At 33.5% G+C, this 18,646-nt stretch overlaps 2 protein-coding genes and 1 long non-coding RNA gene across 3 annotated transcripts in view; 1 reads left to right on the top strand and 2 right to left on the bottom strand.

Annotated features, from left to right (window-relative positions):
* The window catches only part of LOC128234618 (zinc transporter 9-like), a 308,991-nt gene that overhangs the window by 120,238 nt on the left and 170,107 nt on the right, over window positions 1-18,646 (top strand). Inside the window, exon 8 of the mRNA XM_052948969.1 lies at window positions 8,883-8,947. Coding sequence (XP_052804929.1) covers window positions 8,883-8,947 — 65 coding nt within the window. The remainder of the gene's footprint in view (window positions 1-8,882; window positions 8,948-18,646) is intronic.
* On the bottom strand, window positions 5,819-8,833 carry LOC128234621 (uncharacterized). Its single transcript, XM_052948973.1, has 3 exons — window positions 8,669-8,833; window positions 6,742-7,686; window positions 5,819-5,876 (listed from the first exon to the last, which is right to left on the bottom strand). Exons 1-2 carry the CDS (start codon window positions 8,684-8,686, stop codon window positions 7,078-7,080), a joined length of 627 nt encoding a protein of 208 aa, XP_052804933.1. The 5' UTR covers window positions 8,687-8,833; the 3' UTR covers window positions 5,819-5,876; window positions 6,742-7,077.
* LOC128234625 (uncharacterized) lies at window positions 14,536-15,791 on the bottom strand. The gene is made up of 3 exons (XR_008260982.1): window positions 15,601-15,791; window positions 15,266-15,362; window positions 14,536-14,989 (listed from the first exon to the last, which is right to left on the bottom strand). It is a non-coding gene; the product is annotated as an uncharacterized LOC128234625 (long non-coding RNA).

Raw genomic sequence — 18,646 nt, forward strand, 5'->3', positions numbered from 1 at the left:
ATGTTTTGAATGCCTTAATGTGTTCTAGTTTAATATACACATTATCTAGTCATGTTTTGAATGCCTTAATGTGTTCTAGTTTAATATACACATTATCTAGTCATGTTTTGAATGCCTTAATGTGTTCTAGTTTAATATACACATTATCTAGTCATGTTTTGAATGCCTTAATGTGTTCTAGTTTAATATACACATTATCTAGTCCTGGCTCAAATGCCTTAATGTGTTCTAGTTTAATATACACATTATTTAGTCCTGGCTCAAATGCCTTAATGTGTACTAGTTTAATATACACATTATCTAGTCATGTTTTAAATGCCTTAATGTGTTCTAGTTTAATATACACATTATCTAGTCCTGGCTCAAATGCCTTAATGTGTTCTAGTTTAATATACACATTATTTAGTCCTGGCTCAAATGCCTTAATGTGTACTAGTTTAATATACACATTATCTAGTCCTGGCTCAAATGCCTTAATGTGTTCTAGTTTAATATACACATTATTTAGTCCTGGTTCAAATGCCTTAATGTGTACTAGTTTAATATACACATTATTTAGTCCTGGTTCAAATGCCTTAATGTGTTCTAGTTTTATTGTCGTGTTAAGAAAGCTGTCATATTTTCTAGTAATAATAGAGACATTAATTACTTGTGTATGGAAAGCTGAATGATGATCATCTATGTGTAATAAATTTTGTTTGGTTGTTGTAGTAGTATTTTTGCTTGAAACTCTGTATTTTAATATGTGACACAAGCACATAATGTAAAGAAATACAGCAATTATTTTTGTGTGGTGAGTTTGAACTAGAATATTATAGTTGGAAACAATTATAATATAAATGTTAACATTTAAAACATAATTCTTTCACACGCAAACTGTGACATTCATTATGGTTTTAGTCTATTATAAAGAGACCTGTATAACAGAACACATGATATGAATCCAACAGACTTATCCAACAAATATTTTTCATTAATGAACAAGATTAAAATGTAGAAACATTTCTTTTACATATTTAAGTATAAAAAAGAGCATAAAATAACTTATAATCACCTTATTTCTAGTTCAGAATAGTGTCATTTCAGTTTGAAAGTATAATAAAGGTGTAAAAAGACCATATACAACATTTGTAAAAAAGAAAGAAAAATGTTCAATCATTACTTTTATTTTTTTGGTCGACTGGGAAAATTTTGGACTTTTATTTTTATTTCTCCCCCCCCCCCCAGACTCAATTTTTTTGGAAAAATTCCCAGAAAACCACATAATAAAAAATGCTGGCCTTAGACATACATGTGATAACGTCCCAGACATCCGGGATTGTCCCGGAAATGTATCTCTGTCACGGAGTCACGGAGGGTGCATGTTTTTCTCGGAAAGTCATAAAAAAAAAAATCTTGGAATCGATTATCGTAATTTTACCAATGTAAGTCAGCTATTTTGCCTGTCTGGGACACTGGTCGTAAAACACAGGACATGTTGACACTAATACCCGATAATTGATCTTTTGGCCTATTGTTGTGCTTAACGAGTCGGGGAGGGTTCTTGTATACAAATGCATTGTTTTCATATGGATTTGTTTGGTCTTATGAATGATAGCTTTTAATTGATGAATTGATATTTTTCACACATTTTACCGACAAACGAGCATGAAGGTAAGTTCAAAGAAAGTGACAAAAAGTCGATACGTTGTTATACTTAACTTTAAACAACTTACGCGTCCATAACAGCCGAAATAAAACTGACGGTATGGGGTTTACAGGTGGTTATATAGAGTGCTTTAATCACGTCACCATGGTAAGTCACATGATCGCTTTATACAGCCGATTGTTGACCCGTCTCTATCAAAATTATATGCATCTCCAAACGGAAAAAAGCTAATCGACTAGAAAATTTTCTTGATTGTCTGGAAAATATTGTGTGTCATAAATTGCAAACGTATTAAATGTGATGAAAAATTGAATATTTTGTAACGCATGTTCTCAAAAGCGCGGGTAAACAGGTGCCTGTATAGTTGTTTATTTCCTGTTTTGATGAAACCGAAAGTAGACTGCATATGGCAGATTTCACAAAAAAGGCAATTATTTGGCCCATTTGCTTTCATTTATTGTTATTGCATGTCAACGTCATATATACAGCAATTGCCTTTCCCAACCCAATAAGAACACCTAATAGAAGTGATTTGTATTAAAATAATGAAAATATTGTGTTAAATAAGGTAAAAAAATGTAAAAATATGCCGATATTTAGGACAAAAAAGACAGAAAATCTTCCCGGTACCAATATACCACTTTTTTGAGGATGCTTTTCAGTAACATCTGGTAAGTATTTTATTCTTGTCTGTTGAATAATGTTTGCAAGAAATGTTAATTAAAACAATAATATATCTAAAATGATTGCATTTCGTTCGTAATATACTTAAATTTTCGGTAATTGCGCATGGTGATAACGTTACGGTAATCTGTCCTCGAATTTTTGTGTAACATTAGCAGACATGATCCACTGCTAACTGTTTTAAGCCTAAACACACCTTTATTAAATCACTGAAAACAAAGACTACGTGTCGGATAAAAACAGTATTGCATGTAACAAGAAATTGGTCATTCCCGATCATAAAGTTTTTTAGGTCTAAAAATGTGTTAATGTTACTCAAAATCGATTCTGTCCCATTTTAGCATGACGATAGCACCTTTTGTATTCGTGAATAATTTACACCGACTGAGGGTTAACATCCGGGTAGCGATTACTTTTATATTGGACTGGTTCACAGTTGACATTGAAATGATAAAAATAGTGGTGAATACTGTTGATAAAAACTTAATCCAAGTTTGGCTCATTCTGTCCTTCGATGTAACGTTAACATTATGTCACGCTAGCATTAAGACAAGCGCTTAATAAAGCAAGAAAATCGTTGAAATTTGATGACTTTCCCAGAGTCAATTATTCAAACATAACAATGTCGTCTGTAAACTATCGTTTGTAAGTATTCATTCATTAGGTACGTAGTTTATATTGAATTCATACCGCTTTTGTGTTTGATATCGTTATTTATTGGACAGAATTAAGAATTTTTGTGATTATCAATTGACCGTGTTTATCAATCATTTATATAGTTTGTTTTATACTGTATCAAGCTCAAACAGTCTGTGGTAGGTCTGTATTTTAATTTGTTGTGAAACATTTTGTCCAACTGCTAATGTGACATACTGCTAATGTTACTCATTCTGTTTTGTGGTAACACTAGCACATACTCACAATTAGCAATTTATAATATATATGTTTAATATCAAAGGTAATGATAATTGCACCATACTAGAGACATTTATATTACCACAACAAAACATTTATGTTTATAGCTTATCTGATCTGATATAAAAAGAAAACCTATGTTTGCAGAAAACATTTTCTGTCTTGTTGTCCAATTAGGGTTTGTTTCAATAAATTTATTTGAGAAAAACGAAACAATCTTTATTTTTTGTCTGTACAATCTGTTTTATAGATAAATGAACCATTTAGTGCAAGACAAAATACTTCTTTGGATCAAAATATTAAAAAAAACAAGTTTTTACCGGCAATATTGTAACACTAGCACAAATGGTATGGTGATACAAAATTCTTTTTTTTTATAAAAATGCATGAATAAATCATTGCAAATGTTCTAAAATATGATAGATAAGAAATTGCTGTAAAAGATTATGTTGAAATTACAAATCTGCAATAAATTTTAAAAATCAATATTCGCCGGGAACTTTTTGGTCACCAAAACGTGAAATCTGCCATATCCTCCTGGTTAGCACTTCATTTAAAGCCTGGGAAAATATCTGGTGGTTTAATTTTTTCAAGAAAATGCAGAAAAAAACAAACCATGTCAAGTAAAAAATATGTCTTGGCAGTCAAAATAGGTACATTTTCCCGATGTTAAAAACGACTAAAATAGCCCCAGATATGCTCTAGAATGCACCACAGACGTTCCCCATTTAAAAAAAATCAGGGGTGGGCATGCCCCCGGACCCCCCCTAGTGTGTGTGACATTACGACGAGTGTCCCGGAATTGACCCAAGAAATTATCACATGTATGCCTTAGATAACTGTTGTTTGCAAATAATGGCTCTGTATTATTGGGCTTAGAAATTCTGGATTAAAATTGCATGTTACCACATTTATGTTAATATCTCAGCAAATACATCATTGTATTGCATTGAAATATTGTATTGCATTGAAATCTAATCAAATGTAAATTTACAGTGATCTATGTAACGCCAAAACTTTTCAATCCTTACTCTGAAAAGCGGCGCGAATAGTCGAGCATGCTGTCTCTGTGATAGTTCTTGTTTACTTTTCAATACTTTATCGTTCCTTGCACTGATTTAACAAATAGAGATTGTACTAATCAATACATGACCTATAATTATCCTGCTCTTAATACAACAGTCAATAATACAGTCAACTCAATTCAAAACCAAAGGGCCTATTAAAACTTAAAGACCCCTTTGGAAATAAGTGTGAATAAGCACTTTTATTGATAAGCTTTGAAGAAAACATATGATTCGCGTCAGGAGAAAACCTGCTTTAATGACATTTTTTACGAAATTATTATTTTTACATATTTGGAACAAGTAATGATTTATGAGCTTAACCATATGAGTTTTATTTATATGCGCCTATTTTTTCTTACACAAAAACGCATTCAAATGAGCCAACCGTATAGCATTTTTCTGAACGTTCTCTGTTCTACAACGTCACGTTTACGGCGTTAGATGTTCGGATTCTTTTCTTTTAATCAGGCAGAAAAAAACCAAATTAAAATGTTGATCATTCATTCCATTACTATCGTAAAAGAATTGCACATTCAGTTGAAGTTCGATACATGTCAGTATGACGTCACTTGGGTTGCTAGGCAACTGTAGTTGTTCTTTTTTACTAAAGTGTAGTATTCCAATGGCATGCGCAGTTTTAAAGTGTTTAATTTTAAAATAAATCAAACAAGATTCACAAGCAATATTCTTTAATTTACAACAAAAGATTGAGATCACCGGTGACTGTCAATATAATATATTACATTTGACACCAAAGTACAAGCATACATCTTAACATGAATGTTATATAATAATCATGTATGTGGTGTACCTATAATTATTTCGAAGTTAATTTTCTATCAATATTTTTTATGTAATGCGTGTCTTCAAAAGCATTGTTTAACGACTATGGATCATTCGACAACACATGTATATATGGAACAGTGTAAAAAAACAAGAATATTTTTTATCATAAAACAGATGGAATAACTTAATTGATAAATATTCAAGTGTCTTTTATAATCTGACCACTGCATATTACATGAACGTCTTTTAAGATGCCAACCCCGCGCAAAACTGTTCCCGCTTCTCTTCGGACACGTGTTTGCTGACACACCGACGGAGATATTCCTTCCTATTCAAGCTTAGACCAGCCGCTTGAACCGGTTCCGGCCTGGTGTCCACTAAAAACTTGAAGGAGCGGTCCTTAAGGAGGTTGATATGTGTTTCTTCGCCACCCCTTTTTTCCATTACAATCACAATGCCCGGCAGACTGGCTGTGAACCTGGATCTACGCAGAAAAATATTTTATTATATTAAAAATAAATGTACAATACAGTAAACCTAAATCTCAATATTAACGTAACACACAAATATTTACCGTATTCCTACAAATGACTTGAAATGCCTGGATAGGAACGATTTCCAATCTCTCCAGATCCACTGCGGGTAGCGCACCGATACGTTGGTCACAGACGACCGGTCAACCACTCCTGCCAGCTCGTCAAGCATCTCTGTATCATGACGTCTGTATGCCTTCTTCAGAGTCGCAAAGCCACTGTCCACATGGCACCTGGCATGGCCTGCAAAATATTTAATTTATTTCCTGACTTTTAAACTAAAGCAAATGGAGAACTGAACTCCAAATTTCGTATGTATGTTGTTAAGGTTTTGATATGAAATAACGTACCTGGTATTTGCATCAAGAATTCGATCCCTGTCTGCTGCCCGGTCGTAACACGCCATAGAAAGTAGCCAATGACGTACATATTTTTATTTTGCCCTGCAACAAGAAAACGTTATGACATGATTTTCATGAAAAAATATTTCTTTATCACGAATGAAATACGATACATAATTATATAAGTTTTTTTATGTTTTAATGTACATAACATAACATGAAGTTATTTTACCAAATAACTAAATTGTGTTTCCTTCCCGTCTTTTCCCATGGCTTCAGCTTCATCAATTTAAGAAATTGAGCTGTTTCCCTGCGCTGATTCTGAATCCGAAGATTTGTACTTTTTGCAGGGAAAGGAAGAATATTGGGCTCATCTGACGACTGTAGTGGGGGAGACTGACGCACTGACTGAAGTCAAACGTGTAATGGTGGAAAGTGTCTGGTTCCATCTGAGCCCTCGCTACACAAACATTATAAACCTCCCTTTCCTATAATATGAAAACATGAATGCAAGGTTAATTGATTGCCCAGCAAATGTATAAGATATGATATTTTGTAATTCTGTAAACATTGCTGTACGGCATATAGCCTGCATATTTCAATATGACAACTTTGTCTATTAAACAATTTACGTGAATAGAAATACCACCACTTTATATCTCAAAAATACCGTGTAAAATAGTTTTCTTACTTGAATATCTTTTAAACGAGTCATATTGTATGATAGCTGTCAGTCAAACACTTATTGTACAAATGTTAGTGTGAACCTGTTGGGCCTCAATGATAAAGGCACGTATCGCTCCTGTTGCCTCCATCTTCTCTTCCTCAGTGACGGCGTTGGCGATCTGCTGTCTCATTTTCTCGCATGTTGTGCACACGTCATCTCTTGGCTTTGCTATTTTGATATGGGGGACGCTTGATGACCAGATTGTTTTAAATGCAGACAGTTTCACTTGCCGTACATTCTTCTCCGTGCAAATACTACAATAGTCTTTATGGAGAACAGCTTCGTGGCATCGGATGGCAAAAACACTGTAGGCAGGTTGGCCGCGTGGTGCTGCTGGATACGGGATACCCTTTTTTTCAGCCTGATTCAATATGAATTACACGACCCGCTGGACATCGTCAAAATTAAGTGCGTGCTTCAGACGCCGCCCTGTATTTCTATGCACTCGTGGTCCAGTGCGGGTGTCTTTCATGTTCTGGATAATATTATTTAGCGTTGTCCGCTTCACATCATAAATCAACTGGAATGTTTGCCTGCACACAGCACTGCTATTAACGTAGAACTTTGTTCTGGCATGCACCCGCTTTTTGCCTCGTTTCGTTTTTACAGAATCATACTTCTCGGCACTAAGAACGCCCATAATAAATAGTCCCTTTTCTTCTTTTGATTTCTCCTTACTTTTGAGAACAATGTTATAAGCCTCATCAAGTGTAAAGTTAGACTGATATTGTTTTTTGCATCCGCAGTCTTCCATGAAGCGTTTTGTGTTTAAATAGTCTTGGCAATCTGAATCATATGTACACTCGTCGCTGCTTTTACCACTCTCTGAATTTAGTGATAAAACTATTTCACGCATTCTTGTTTGTACAAGTGGCCCTGCCTCTGCGTTATCCGGCGGCTCACATAGATCTTGATCATCTTCTTCTAACTCCTGAGATCCATGTGGTGTTCTCCCAAAGTGCTCCGAAAGGATACTTTCAAGCTCCTGGAAAATATTAGTTTTAAACTCGTTCAATTGAGGTTTAATGCTATGAAATTATTATTGAACAAATTTGAATGCACAATTTATAAACTTCTTTGTAATTTAGTAGAAAAAATATTTACTTATGCTTTTGTAACTCTTTCCATTTTTATAAAATTTTGTGCGAAAAAAAATCAAATAAGAAACTGCCCGGGTCGAACCCGCAGTGTATGGATTAGTAGTCCAACGCTCTCCTAATTGAGCTAGGCGGGCTTGGTGTTAGTGGAAAAAATAGACATTACTGGTATACTAATATTTTCTCCTTTTGTCACATCGTTTTTTTTCACATGATTTTTTTTCATTTCATGTTTCTTATCCTTTTCTCCATCATTTATAATAACTATGCAATTGCTTGTAAGTTCGATATAGTTGACTATAACTCATATTGGCTACATGTGACAAGTTTATGATAAACATTAAAGCTTTTTAGAAAATCAAATAATAATTATGAAGCGTTGTTTTTTTTTAATAATATTTACATATTTTACCAAATTACAGAGTTATTGCCTTTTTCTGTTGTTTTCTTTGTCAAACTTTTGTCCGTACAGTAACTTGAAAACTACTAGATGGAATTTCATAAAACTTCATACAAAGATAAATCATAATGAACGGCGGCGTATAACTCATATTGGCTACATGTGACAAGTTTATGATAAACATTAAAGCTTTTTAGAAAATCAAATAATAATTATAAAGCGTGGGTTTTTTTTAATAATATTTACATATTGTATAATAACTACGGAATGCCACTTAAAACTTATTAATCGGTTTTATCTTCTTGCAGATGTTAAATCAATAGGCTATTAATTGCCTTAAATCTAAAAAAAACAACGCCTGATTAATATTTGTTATTAGTTTAACCTGTCCAGAATTTCACCAAAAATATAACTGATTGAAGCAGTATCACTTAAAAAAAAAGATATATACGGAAAGAGAAAAGATTTACCTCTAATTCCTCCTCCATTTTTTCTCGGTTCTTCTTTCTTTTTTTGTTAACACTGGTAAACAACAAACACACAATGTGTGACACATAACCTTCAACACCGGATATCAGGTAAATACTCTGACTTCATTTCAACCAGGTTTTCCGATGACGCACACGATGTCATTAAGGCAGGTTTTCTCATGACGCGATACATATATACAGCTTCTGTTTATAGGGCAATGGATCGATGGGGCAGCATGCAGGCTTTAGAGAGGGAAAAGACATTCAGAAAATACAAAGGTAATAGCAGCCTATTGTATACAACAGGTAAAAATGAGCTACTGTTGCATTCCATACTGGATGCCTCTGTTAAACAATTTACATGAAGACATTTTTTTTGTTTAGTGAAAAGTTATCATTTTCTGAGGAAATTTGGTGGGGGGGGGGGGGGGGGGGTAGCGAACAGTGTAGAGCTTGCTTGGAATTGTTTAAGAGCCAATTTCAATAAAGGTCAAGGTCAACATTACTTTAAATAGAAATAAATTACTGGCAAATAACTAGTTTCTTTCACCTTATGGGCACCAAACTCAGAGAGCTGCCTTGCATTTTTAGCTCTACTGGCCAAAGGCCAGAAGAGCTTATGCGATGGTAATGTGTACGTAGTATGTGCATCCGTGCGTCCGTTCGGTCGTGCGTTCGTGCGTCTGTAAACAATTGGTTGTGAACTCGATACAGTCTTCAGTTTTGATTGTATCTCTATGAAACTTGTACAGTATCTAGATATCCATTAGAGCTCGGTTCCTTTCGAAAGCCAGCCAGATCCGCCCATAAATGCCTAGATTATGGGCCATGAAAGTTTTAAAAAAAAAATTCTATTTTTAGCCAGGTCTGCATGAGCGAATTCTATTTTTAGCCAAGTTTACATGTACATGTAAATTCAAGTCTAGAGTTAAGGGAGACAATTTGCAAGTCTAGGATTTTGAGAGACAATTTGCTTTTTGCTTCTGCAGTTGATTTTGTGAATTACTCTGCCTTGTTCTTGTTGAAAGCCCAAAGGCCATTTTTTAGCTGTAAGTTCTGTAGTTTGCGCATTCATCTTAACAAAATTGGTTGTGAATGTTTAAGTTATGCACCTGGTGTCATTACTGGCCACACCCAGGGTTCACAGGTTTGGTAAACATAAATCTGGAAAGGTTTGAAAATCTTTTTGTGTGTTCGTGCATCCATCTCAGCACAATTGATTGTGAATGTTTGTTCAAATTGATCAATGTTGTCCTAGGATGCCCTTGACTTTGACCTTTTGACCAACTTTTTTAACTTTTAAAACTACAGAAATTTTTACTATGAGTACAGTTTTGAAAGCATTTTTTTTTGTCAGATGACTTTTACTTGGCACATATTAAAATAGTTCATGCAACTAATCTGCTTACAATATTTTCTGGGCTCAGATGTTGAAAGTGCTACGTTTTCAGGTAACCCAAACACAAAACATAAACTATATGTCTGTTGCCTTTTACCCATACATACATGCTCTGGATTGATATGACCACAAAAGCCATGCCAGTAGAGCATAGGCCCTTTTGGGCCTCTTGTTTTCAGTCTCCTTTTTGTTCAAGGTCAAGGTCACTGTGAACTAAAATTTGTATCACTTACAGCAGCATTTATCATCATCATGTATTCATTTAAAAATACAGTCTTGGCGAGTGGTTTCAAACTTAACCTTTGGTTTCAAATACTTTTAGTTTGGTTTGACACATAGTGACCAAAGTTTGTATATAGGAAGATTTAAGTAGACCTTTCATTGGATTACATGTTATGCCCCTAAAGGTCAAGGTCACTTTTACTAAGAATAGGAAACCGGTTGGTACTGAATATCTTAAGTTATGGTTCACATATTGAGGCAAAACTTGGTATGTAGGAAGACTTTATGGTGACCTTTCATGGGATTGCATTTGGGGCCCCTAGGGTCAAGGCAAGGTCACTTTATTTCAAAAAAAGAAAAACGGGTTTGAACTAAATAACTTTAATTAGTGTTGACATATTTATACCCCCGACAAACAAAGTTTGGAGGGGGTATATTGGAGTCACCCTGTGGTCAGTCGGTTGGTTGGTCGGTCGGTCAGTTTGTCGGTCGATTCGTTGCAATTTACGGAGCATAACTTAAAATCTACTGGATGGAATTGGATTAAACTTCATACAATGATAGAGCATATTGAGAGGAAGTGCAGTGTACAATAACCATAACTCTATTCTTGCTTATTACTGAGTTATTGCCCTTTGTTACTTTTGTTTGTCCGGAGTATAACTTGAAGAGTACTGGATGGAATTCATTTGAACTTCATACAATTGTGAAGCTCAATGAGAGGAAGTGCAGTGTTCAAGAACCATAACTCTACTTTAGCTAATTACTGAGTTATTGCCCTTTATTTGTTTTTTTTTGCTGTCAAATATTTTTCCAGACATTAACTTGCAAACTACTAGATGGAATTTATTAAAACTTAAAGCACAATGAGAGGAAGCACAGTGCACAAGAACCATAACTCTGTTTCAGCCAGTTTCAGAGTTACTGCTCTTTGTTATTTTTTTCTTTTCCTGAGCATAACTTGAAAACTATTGAATGGAATTTAATAAAAATCATACCGTGATAGATCATAATGAGAGGGAGTGCAGTGTACAGGAACCGTAATTCTATTTCAGCTAATTACAGAGTTACTGCCCTTTGTTACTTTTTCTTGTCCAGAGCATGACTTGAAAACAATTGTATGGAATTTGATAAAACTTCATACAATGATAGATCATAATGAGAAGGAGTGCAGTGTATAGGAACCGCAATTCTATTTCAGCCAATTACAGAGTTACTGCCCTTTGTTACTTTTTCATTTTCGGGGCACAACTTGAAAACTATTGGATGGAATTTAATTTAACTTCATACAGTGATAGATCATAATGAGAGGAAGTGCAGTGAACAGGAACTGCAATTCTATTTCAGCTCATTACAGAGTTACCGTACTGTCCTTTGTTACTTTTTCTTGTCCAGAGCATAACTTGAAAAGAATTGGATGGAATTTAATAAAACTTTATACAGTGATAGATCATAATGAGAGGGAGTGCAGTGTACAGGAACCACAATTCTATTTCAGCTAATTACAGAGTTACTGCCCTTTGTTACTTTTTCTTGTCCGGAGCATAACTTGAAAACTTCTGAATGGAATTTAATAAAACTTCATACAGTGATAGATCATAATGAGAGGAAGTGCAGTGTACAGGAACCGCAATTCTTTTCCAGCCAATTACAGAGTAATTGCCCTTTGTTCCTTTTTTCGGAGCATAACTTGAAAACTACCGGATAGAATGTAACAAAACTTTATACATTGGTACAGCACAATGAGAAGGAGTTCAGTGTTCATGAATCATTACACTATTTTAGCAAATTACAGAGTTATTGCCTTTTTCTGTTGTTTTTTTTGTCAAACTTTTGTCCGTACAGTAACTTGAAAACTACTAGATGGAATTTCATAAAACTTCATACAAAGATAAATCATAATGAACGGCGCCGTTCGGGGTTATTAATCACCTTCAGTGATAGCTCTAGTACAACCAAACTTGGTATGTAGGAGTTTATGGAGGACTCATGTGATTACATTCTTGGCCCCTAGTGGTAAGGTCAAGGTCATTGTCACTAAGAATAGAACAGTTGAAACCGAAACCTTGGTTGGTGCTTTTTCAAAATTGTTCAAAGAAATGTATTCCATGCAGAACTCTTATTGCCATGGCAACCTAAAGGAAAAATTACAAAACTTTTTTGGCAAATACTATTAGGCCTAGTGCTTAAATATTTGTTGTTGTCTGGCTAGCGCAGTGGTTAGCACACTCGCTTCTCACCAAGGCGACCCGGGTTCGATTCCCGGCCCGGGCGCATGTGAATTTGGTTAGTGGTCACCAAGCCGGACAAATGGTTTTTCTCCGGGTTCTCCGGTTTCCCCCACAACACAAGACCACACTCTCGCGCAACATCGTGCCAACGACAGTGACTTAGTTTAAGCTATCATAGCTTCCTTCACAATCGTTGTAAAATATATAATGGTTAAATGGTTAAAGTAAATATTTAGTGTGTAACATTGTCCATTGGTTATCTATCATGTCTATTCAAATTATGCCCCTGGAGAAAATTGGCCTCACCCTGTGGGTTACAAGTTCATTATAAATACATTTTGTTAAAATTTTAATTATATCCCTTGCAGAAATTAAATTGGATTTCCTAAGTATTCTTAAGAATATCCTAAGAAATCTTAGGATTTAATTCTTAGAATTTCCAATCTTTTCCTATCTATTCCTAGGAATAAAGAGTTGGAATACTTTGGAAAACATGGGCGGTATTGGCCCCACAATCCAATGTTTTCCTAAGTATTCTGAACCGAACCTGGATGCAAAATTCCTATCTTTTCCTATGTATTCCTAGATGGAAAACATTGGAAAGCTTTGGATTTTTACCCATTGGAGTCAAATTGGAAAACATAGGATTTGTTAGGAGTTCCCATGAATTCTTAGGTTTTCTTATCATTTTATATCTACCAAATTCTTAAGTAATCCAATGTTTTTCTGAGTTGGAATACTTTGGAAAACATGGGCGGTATTGGCCCCACAATGCAATGTTTTCCTAAGTATTCCGAACTGAATCTGGATGCAAAATTCCTATCTTTTCCTATGTATTCCTAGATGGAAAACATTGGATTTTTACCCATTGGAGTCAAATTGAAAAACATAGGATTTGTTAGGAGATCCCAAGAATTCTTAGGTTTTCTTATCATTTTATATCTACCAAATTCTTAAGTAATCCAATGTTTTGCTGAGTGATTAGTGATAAAGCCTGTTCACCAGAATGCATGTGAACACACTGAGACAAATTTACAGACAACATGTCATGTTTTAAGTTGCACATGTCATAGAAAAACATTTGATATCAAAAGGTACATTATAACTTTCTTGTTTAAAAATAAAAATGTCAACCACTATTATGAAAAAAAATAGTCAACAAGAAAATAGAAAACACTTTCTTGTAAGCTCCAGTTTTACGCAACCAATTCCATTTCATCATGAAATGTAGATTACTTTTCTTAATTAAGGATTAGTCATTTAAAACAAATGTATTATAATACATTACAAAATTAGCTATTCTTTCATACCAACATATGTTGTTGGTTACATTTCTAAAAGAACAAATACTCAATTGCATTATTTAATACATAACTGTTGGCGAAGGTCTTTAACACCATGATTAATCTAGAGTAAACTGCAAGTCCTTTTTCTGCCTGTGATACGCACAGAACAAGATAAAAGTACTCCTACTGTTTAACCGAAATGAACATTTTTTTTATTATGTATTAAACTTATAAGTAATGCTCACATTTTACTGCTTTTATGATGTATGAACGCAGTAGGGTAAGCAAGCAAATGACCCAAGATGCTCTAACATGCTTTATGAAATTCACTCACATGCCCTTCTACGCTCTTACAGCATAAACGCAAGTAAAACAGTTATCTCTCCTTAATTATATGATTATATTTTTCAAACATGTACTTTTAACCAATGTGCATGAAAACATGGATAAAAAATTCAAACTAACACAGTTTATAAAGTTATTGTATTTAAGAAACAATAAATATCACCTGTACATTAATGGTTCATAAAGGTCATTCTGGAGTTTAAATGCATAGTTATTAATGACTTAATTTTTGGCATCAGCGGGCTAGACCCACAGTTTTGTATTTACTGATAAAATTAGTGATACAGTTGTTATTTTTTATTCTAGACAGCGTATTAATTGATTCACATTTGTCATTTTCCATGTATGGAGCTTCTTTAGTCCATCAAATTAATATCCATGTCAGTGACGTCAAGCGTGTGCTTTTTGAGAATAACATGAACTATTCAAGAATGACAATTTGGACAAATCATGTTCATGAACTCCCACTTAGTTAATGAACTTGACAGTTAATGAACATGATTTTTTCAAAATGTCATTCATGAACTAAGTTCATGAATAAGTAAATGTTATTCGCAACAGGATGATAATTTCATCATTACTACATGTCCATTTATAACAGTTTTAATTTTTTATGACACTTAACACAATTAGAAATGAGCCATTGAATTGCTCATTTCAGTCCTTGACATTTACATCTAGTCTCTGTAGACAGGTCCGTTTTCCTTATACACTTGATGAGGAAACGCATCTGCGAAAATATTTTTTGCAGTCATTCTTCTCGTGCTTGTTTTTGTTGAAGTGATCTTTTCTTAACTCTGGAAGCTTTTGTCTGAGACTTTGACATCCATCTTCCAACCTGAAAAATATTTCTTTTTTTATTTGTATTGCCAATAGTTTCCAATTTCTAACGGCGAGTTGGTTATCAAATCAGTGCAAATTAAGATTTCAATGTCACCGGTATATAAATTAATGATATATTATTTTATTTGTTCGAACCAAAGTGCTCAAATATATTAAGTCTGATTTTTTTTCAAGATTCTTAATAGTGTTTGTCCGTTACAAATAAAATCCACTCCACACATCCACAATATTGTTTTCAAAATCAATGTGCATTGAAAAATAGTCTACTCACTGATGGATTTGGCAATTTACAGCTTTGAATGTTTTTCTCCTTCACTGGTTGATTCTTTTGTGGACTGATGATTTCTTTGTTAGCTCCTTAAGGCCGGCTAAAATAGACGAAACATCATTTCAGACACTAAACTATAATTTGCTTGCATAGTGGTTATTTAAAAGGTCAAGGGTCAGCAGTGATGCAAAAGCCCATTGAAGGACCACAATTTAAAATGTTAAAAATATCAATTTCTACTTAGTTTTGAGGTTCAATATTTCACAAGCATGACTCATACCCATTTATCCATTGCAACATGGAAATCTTACCATGTGCTTTAAAAATAGTCTACTCACTGATGGATTTGGCAATTTACAGCTTTGAATGTTTTTCTCCTTCACTGGTTGATTCCTTTGTGGACTGATGATATCTTTGTTAGCTCCTTTAGGCCGGCTAAAATATATGAAACATCATTTCAGACACTAAACTATAATTTGCTTGCATAGTGGTTATTTATTTGACAAAATATAATAAAGAACTCACAACATTGTTGAATAGGTAGTCTGGGGCATTTTGACATAAAAAACAAAGTGATAAGCAATGTCAACAGACTTTTTTGAATAAATGTGAAAGTTTTTTTGATCCAAAATATTAATTAATCTTTTATTGTAAAATTTGTAAACTCCTTACTACCCCAAAACATGTTGCCAATAATATATGTTTCACACCCCTAAAAGATCGTTCCTCAAAACTATATAAAACATGGACTTTTTAAACGTTTTAGTTTTTGACCTTCCCCACCCACTTTTGCATCGCTGCCGACCCTTTATGGCAATTGATTCTTTTTCTAGACAAAATTAGCTTACATACATTAAGAAACAAATATAATAGCAGTTAAAATATATAACAATGAAGTATAAGCTGTACGCGTAAGTCACAAACATTCATTTAACTGTGTTTCTACACAAACGTATTTCGTACGTTTGTCGCGAAAATGTATTACAACAAAACATATTTGCTCATTACTTCAAAATGTTGCTATGTTATTTTAAACAATAATGTTAGCGTAAAAGATCGTAATAATAGTAATTGAATTACACCCCTTACTTCGCTTGAACTTACCTTAAATAAACGAAACAACACTTCAGTTTATTTGGCGCATTATTTCGACAAAAATAGCGGGAGTTCGAAATTACCTCCGCCAGTGAAGAGCGTTTCGTCTTAAATGCGTAACCGTTAGAATATATAGCTACGTTAGAATTTTTATGTTTTAGTAAATATTTGAGAGACAATCAATTACAAGCAAATCAATTGCATTTTTCCCCATTCTCAGAGATCATGGTCCATCTAATTTTATTTCTAATTAATAAAGACGTAAGCGAAACCGGAAGTTGGAAGAAAAACTCTGGACATCGCCTTGCGTCATTGTCAATGATTGTAGGGTCATTTTAGTTTAGTGAACCTTGAAAGAAGGTACATTTAACTTGTTTGGCAACTAATTTACCAGTGTTTACCACAGGTGCTCGTCATATTGCCTGGATACAGGTATATTTATTTTTTTATTTTTTTTCAAATACTTTTATTTATTTATTTTTTTTATTTTATTTTTGTCAAGATAGTGAATATTTATCATTTTAAAAAATATTCCACAATTTTTCATGGAAAAAGTTAGTAATATTTTTTTTTAAATGACATATTCACTATCTTGACCGAAATAATAAATAATAAAAATATAAAAATATATAAAAAATTATAAAAATATATTACTCTATCCAGGCAATGTGACAATCACCTGTGAGTGGAACAATCCATGGCACCTTACATGATACATATGATATATGTGGTGCTTTAATTAAAATAAATTTAATTTTAATGTTCATGTTATTTTGATATGGAATTTTCTTTAAGCATGTTATTTATTTTTTTATCTATAATCTTTGGGTTATGACTGGGCCAATAGTGTTACTCTAAATGCAACAGTCAGTTGTAACCACAGCTACCTCAACTATCTGCCTGTTGCTGATGCATCTTATTATATTCTGCTGGTCGTCTCATCTTTTAAATGGTTAAACAGTTCATCACATTCATTTAATTTCGATGATTCAAGTTCAAGAAGTTAGGTTCATGAAAATACCTCATCAACTGATGTTTTGATGAATTCTGTGCAACAGGTGATAACAAAATACTACTCACAAATATTAATCAATACCATTGGTAAACATTAGACATTATATTGAAAAAAATCTGAAAAAGGAAACTGTTGAATTCTTATAGAGTAAGTTGTCCTATGTGCTCAATGTCATGATACTAAATGATACTAATCCAAATGTTTGGATTTTCATTTTACAGAAAAATGGTTGCATTTCTAAGTAATGACAACTTTTTCCAATTCAGAAAAGCTAGGATAAGTTTGGATTATTATTCCAATCTTTTCCTTTCTTTTCCAATATAAATATCCAAAGAAGTCTTAAGAATTCTTTGGATTTGTTAGGATTGTCTATTCCAAAGAATTCCAATGTTTTGCAAATGAGAAAACATTGGTATTTGCTAAGAAATCATAGGAATTGTTAGGATTTGAAAAAACATTGAAATAATTTCTGCATGGGATAATTAGTTTTTTGTTGGAGATTCCACTACCTTCAATTTTTAGTAACAAGGGAATAGATTTTAAAATGTTTTTTTAGCAAATACTATTAGGCCTTGTGCTTAAATATTTGGTGTGTAACATTGTCTATTTGTGCCCCTGGAGAATAATTGGTCTCAACCCTTGGGTTACAAGTTCATTATAAATACATCTTGTTAAAATTTGATAGTTATGTATTTAAGTTTACTCTTGAAACAAGGGCAGCAAGTCTTGCTATATGGTCTCCCTTTTTTTTGGAGAGACCACTACTTTCTATTTTTAGTAACAAGGGAATAGATTTTAAATTAAGTCTTCAACATAGTCACTTCTAAGGTAATTATTGTGTGTTTTTTAGGTTCATAGATTAAAATAATTATTATACACTTTATTCTTTAGAAGAAATTTCATTTTTACTCAATGATGAATTTAATAATCAGATTTTCCATTGAATTTCATGTAGATTAAGCTCAAGTGAGATTAATATTGATTAATAATATATGTTCTCCTAGATTGAAAAAGCGATAATATTAGTTGAATATATTTTGATATTTGATTTTTAGCAGTTTATTGATTTTATTGGATGGTGCACTGTTTGTTGCTTGTGTATCTATACTAAAAGTTCTTCCAGTGTGCAAGCAATTTAACATAGTTTTGTCAGTGTGCAGGCAATTGCACAAAGTCCTGTGTGTGTGTGTGCATGCAATTGAACAAAGTTCTCTCAGTGTGCAGGCAACTGAAAAATGTCCTGTCAGTGTGCAGGTATCTGTACCAAGTGCTGT

This window comes from Mya arenaria, chromosome 5, assembly GCF_026914265.1.
Source record: "Mya arenaria isolate MELC-2E11 chromosome 5, ASM2691426v1".
NCBI classification, from domain to species: Eukaryota; Metazoa; Mollusca; class Bivalvia; order Myida; family Myidae; genus Mya; species Mya arenaria.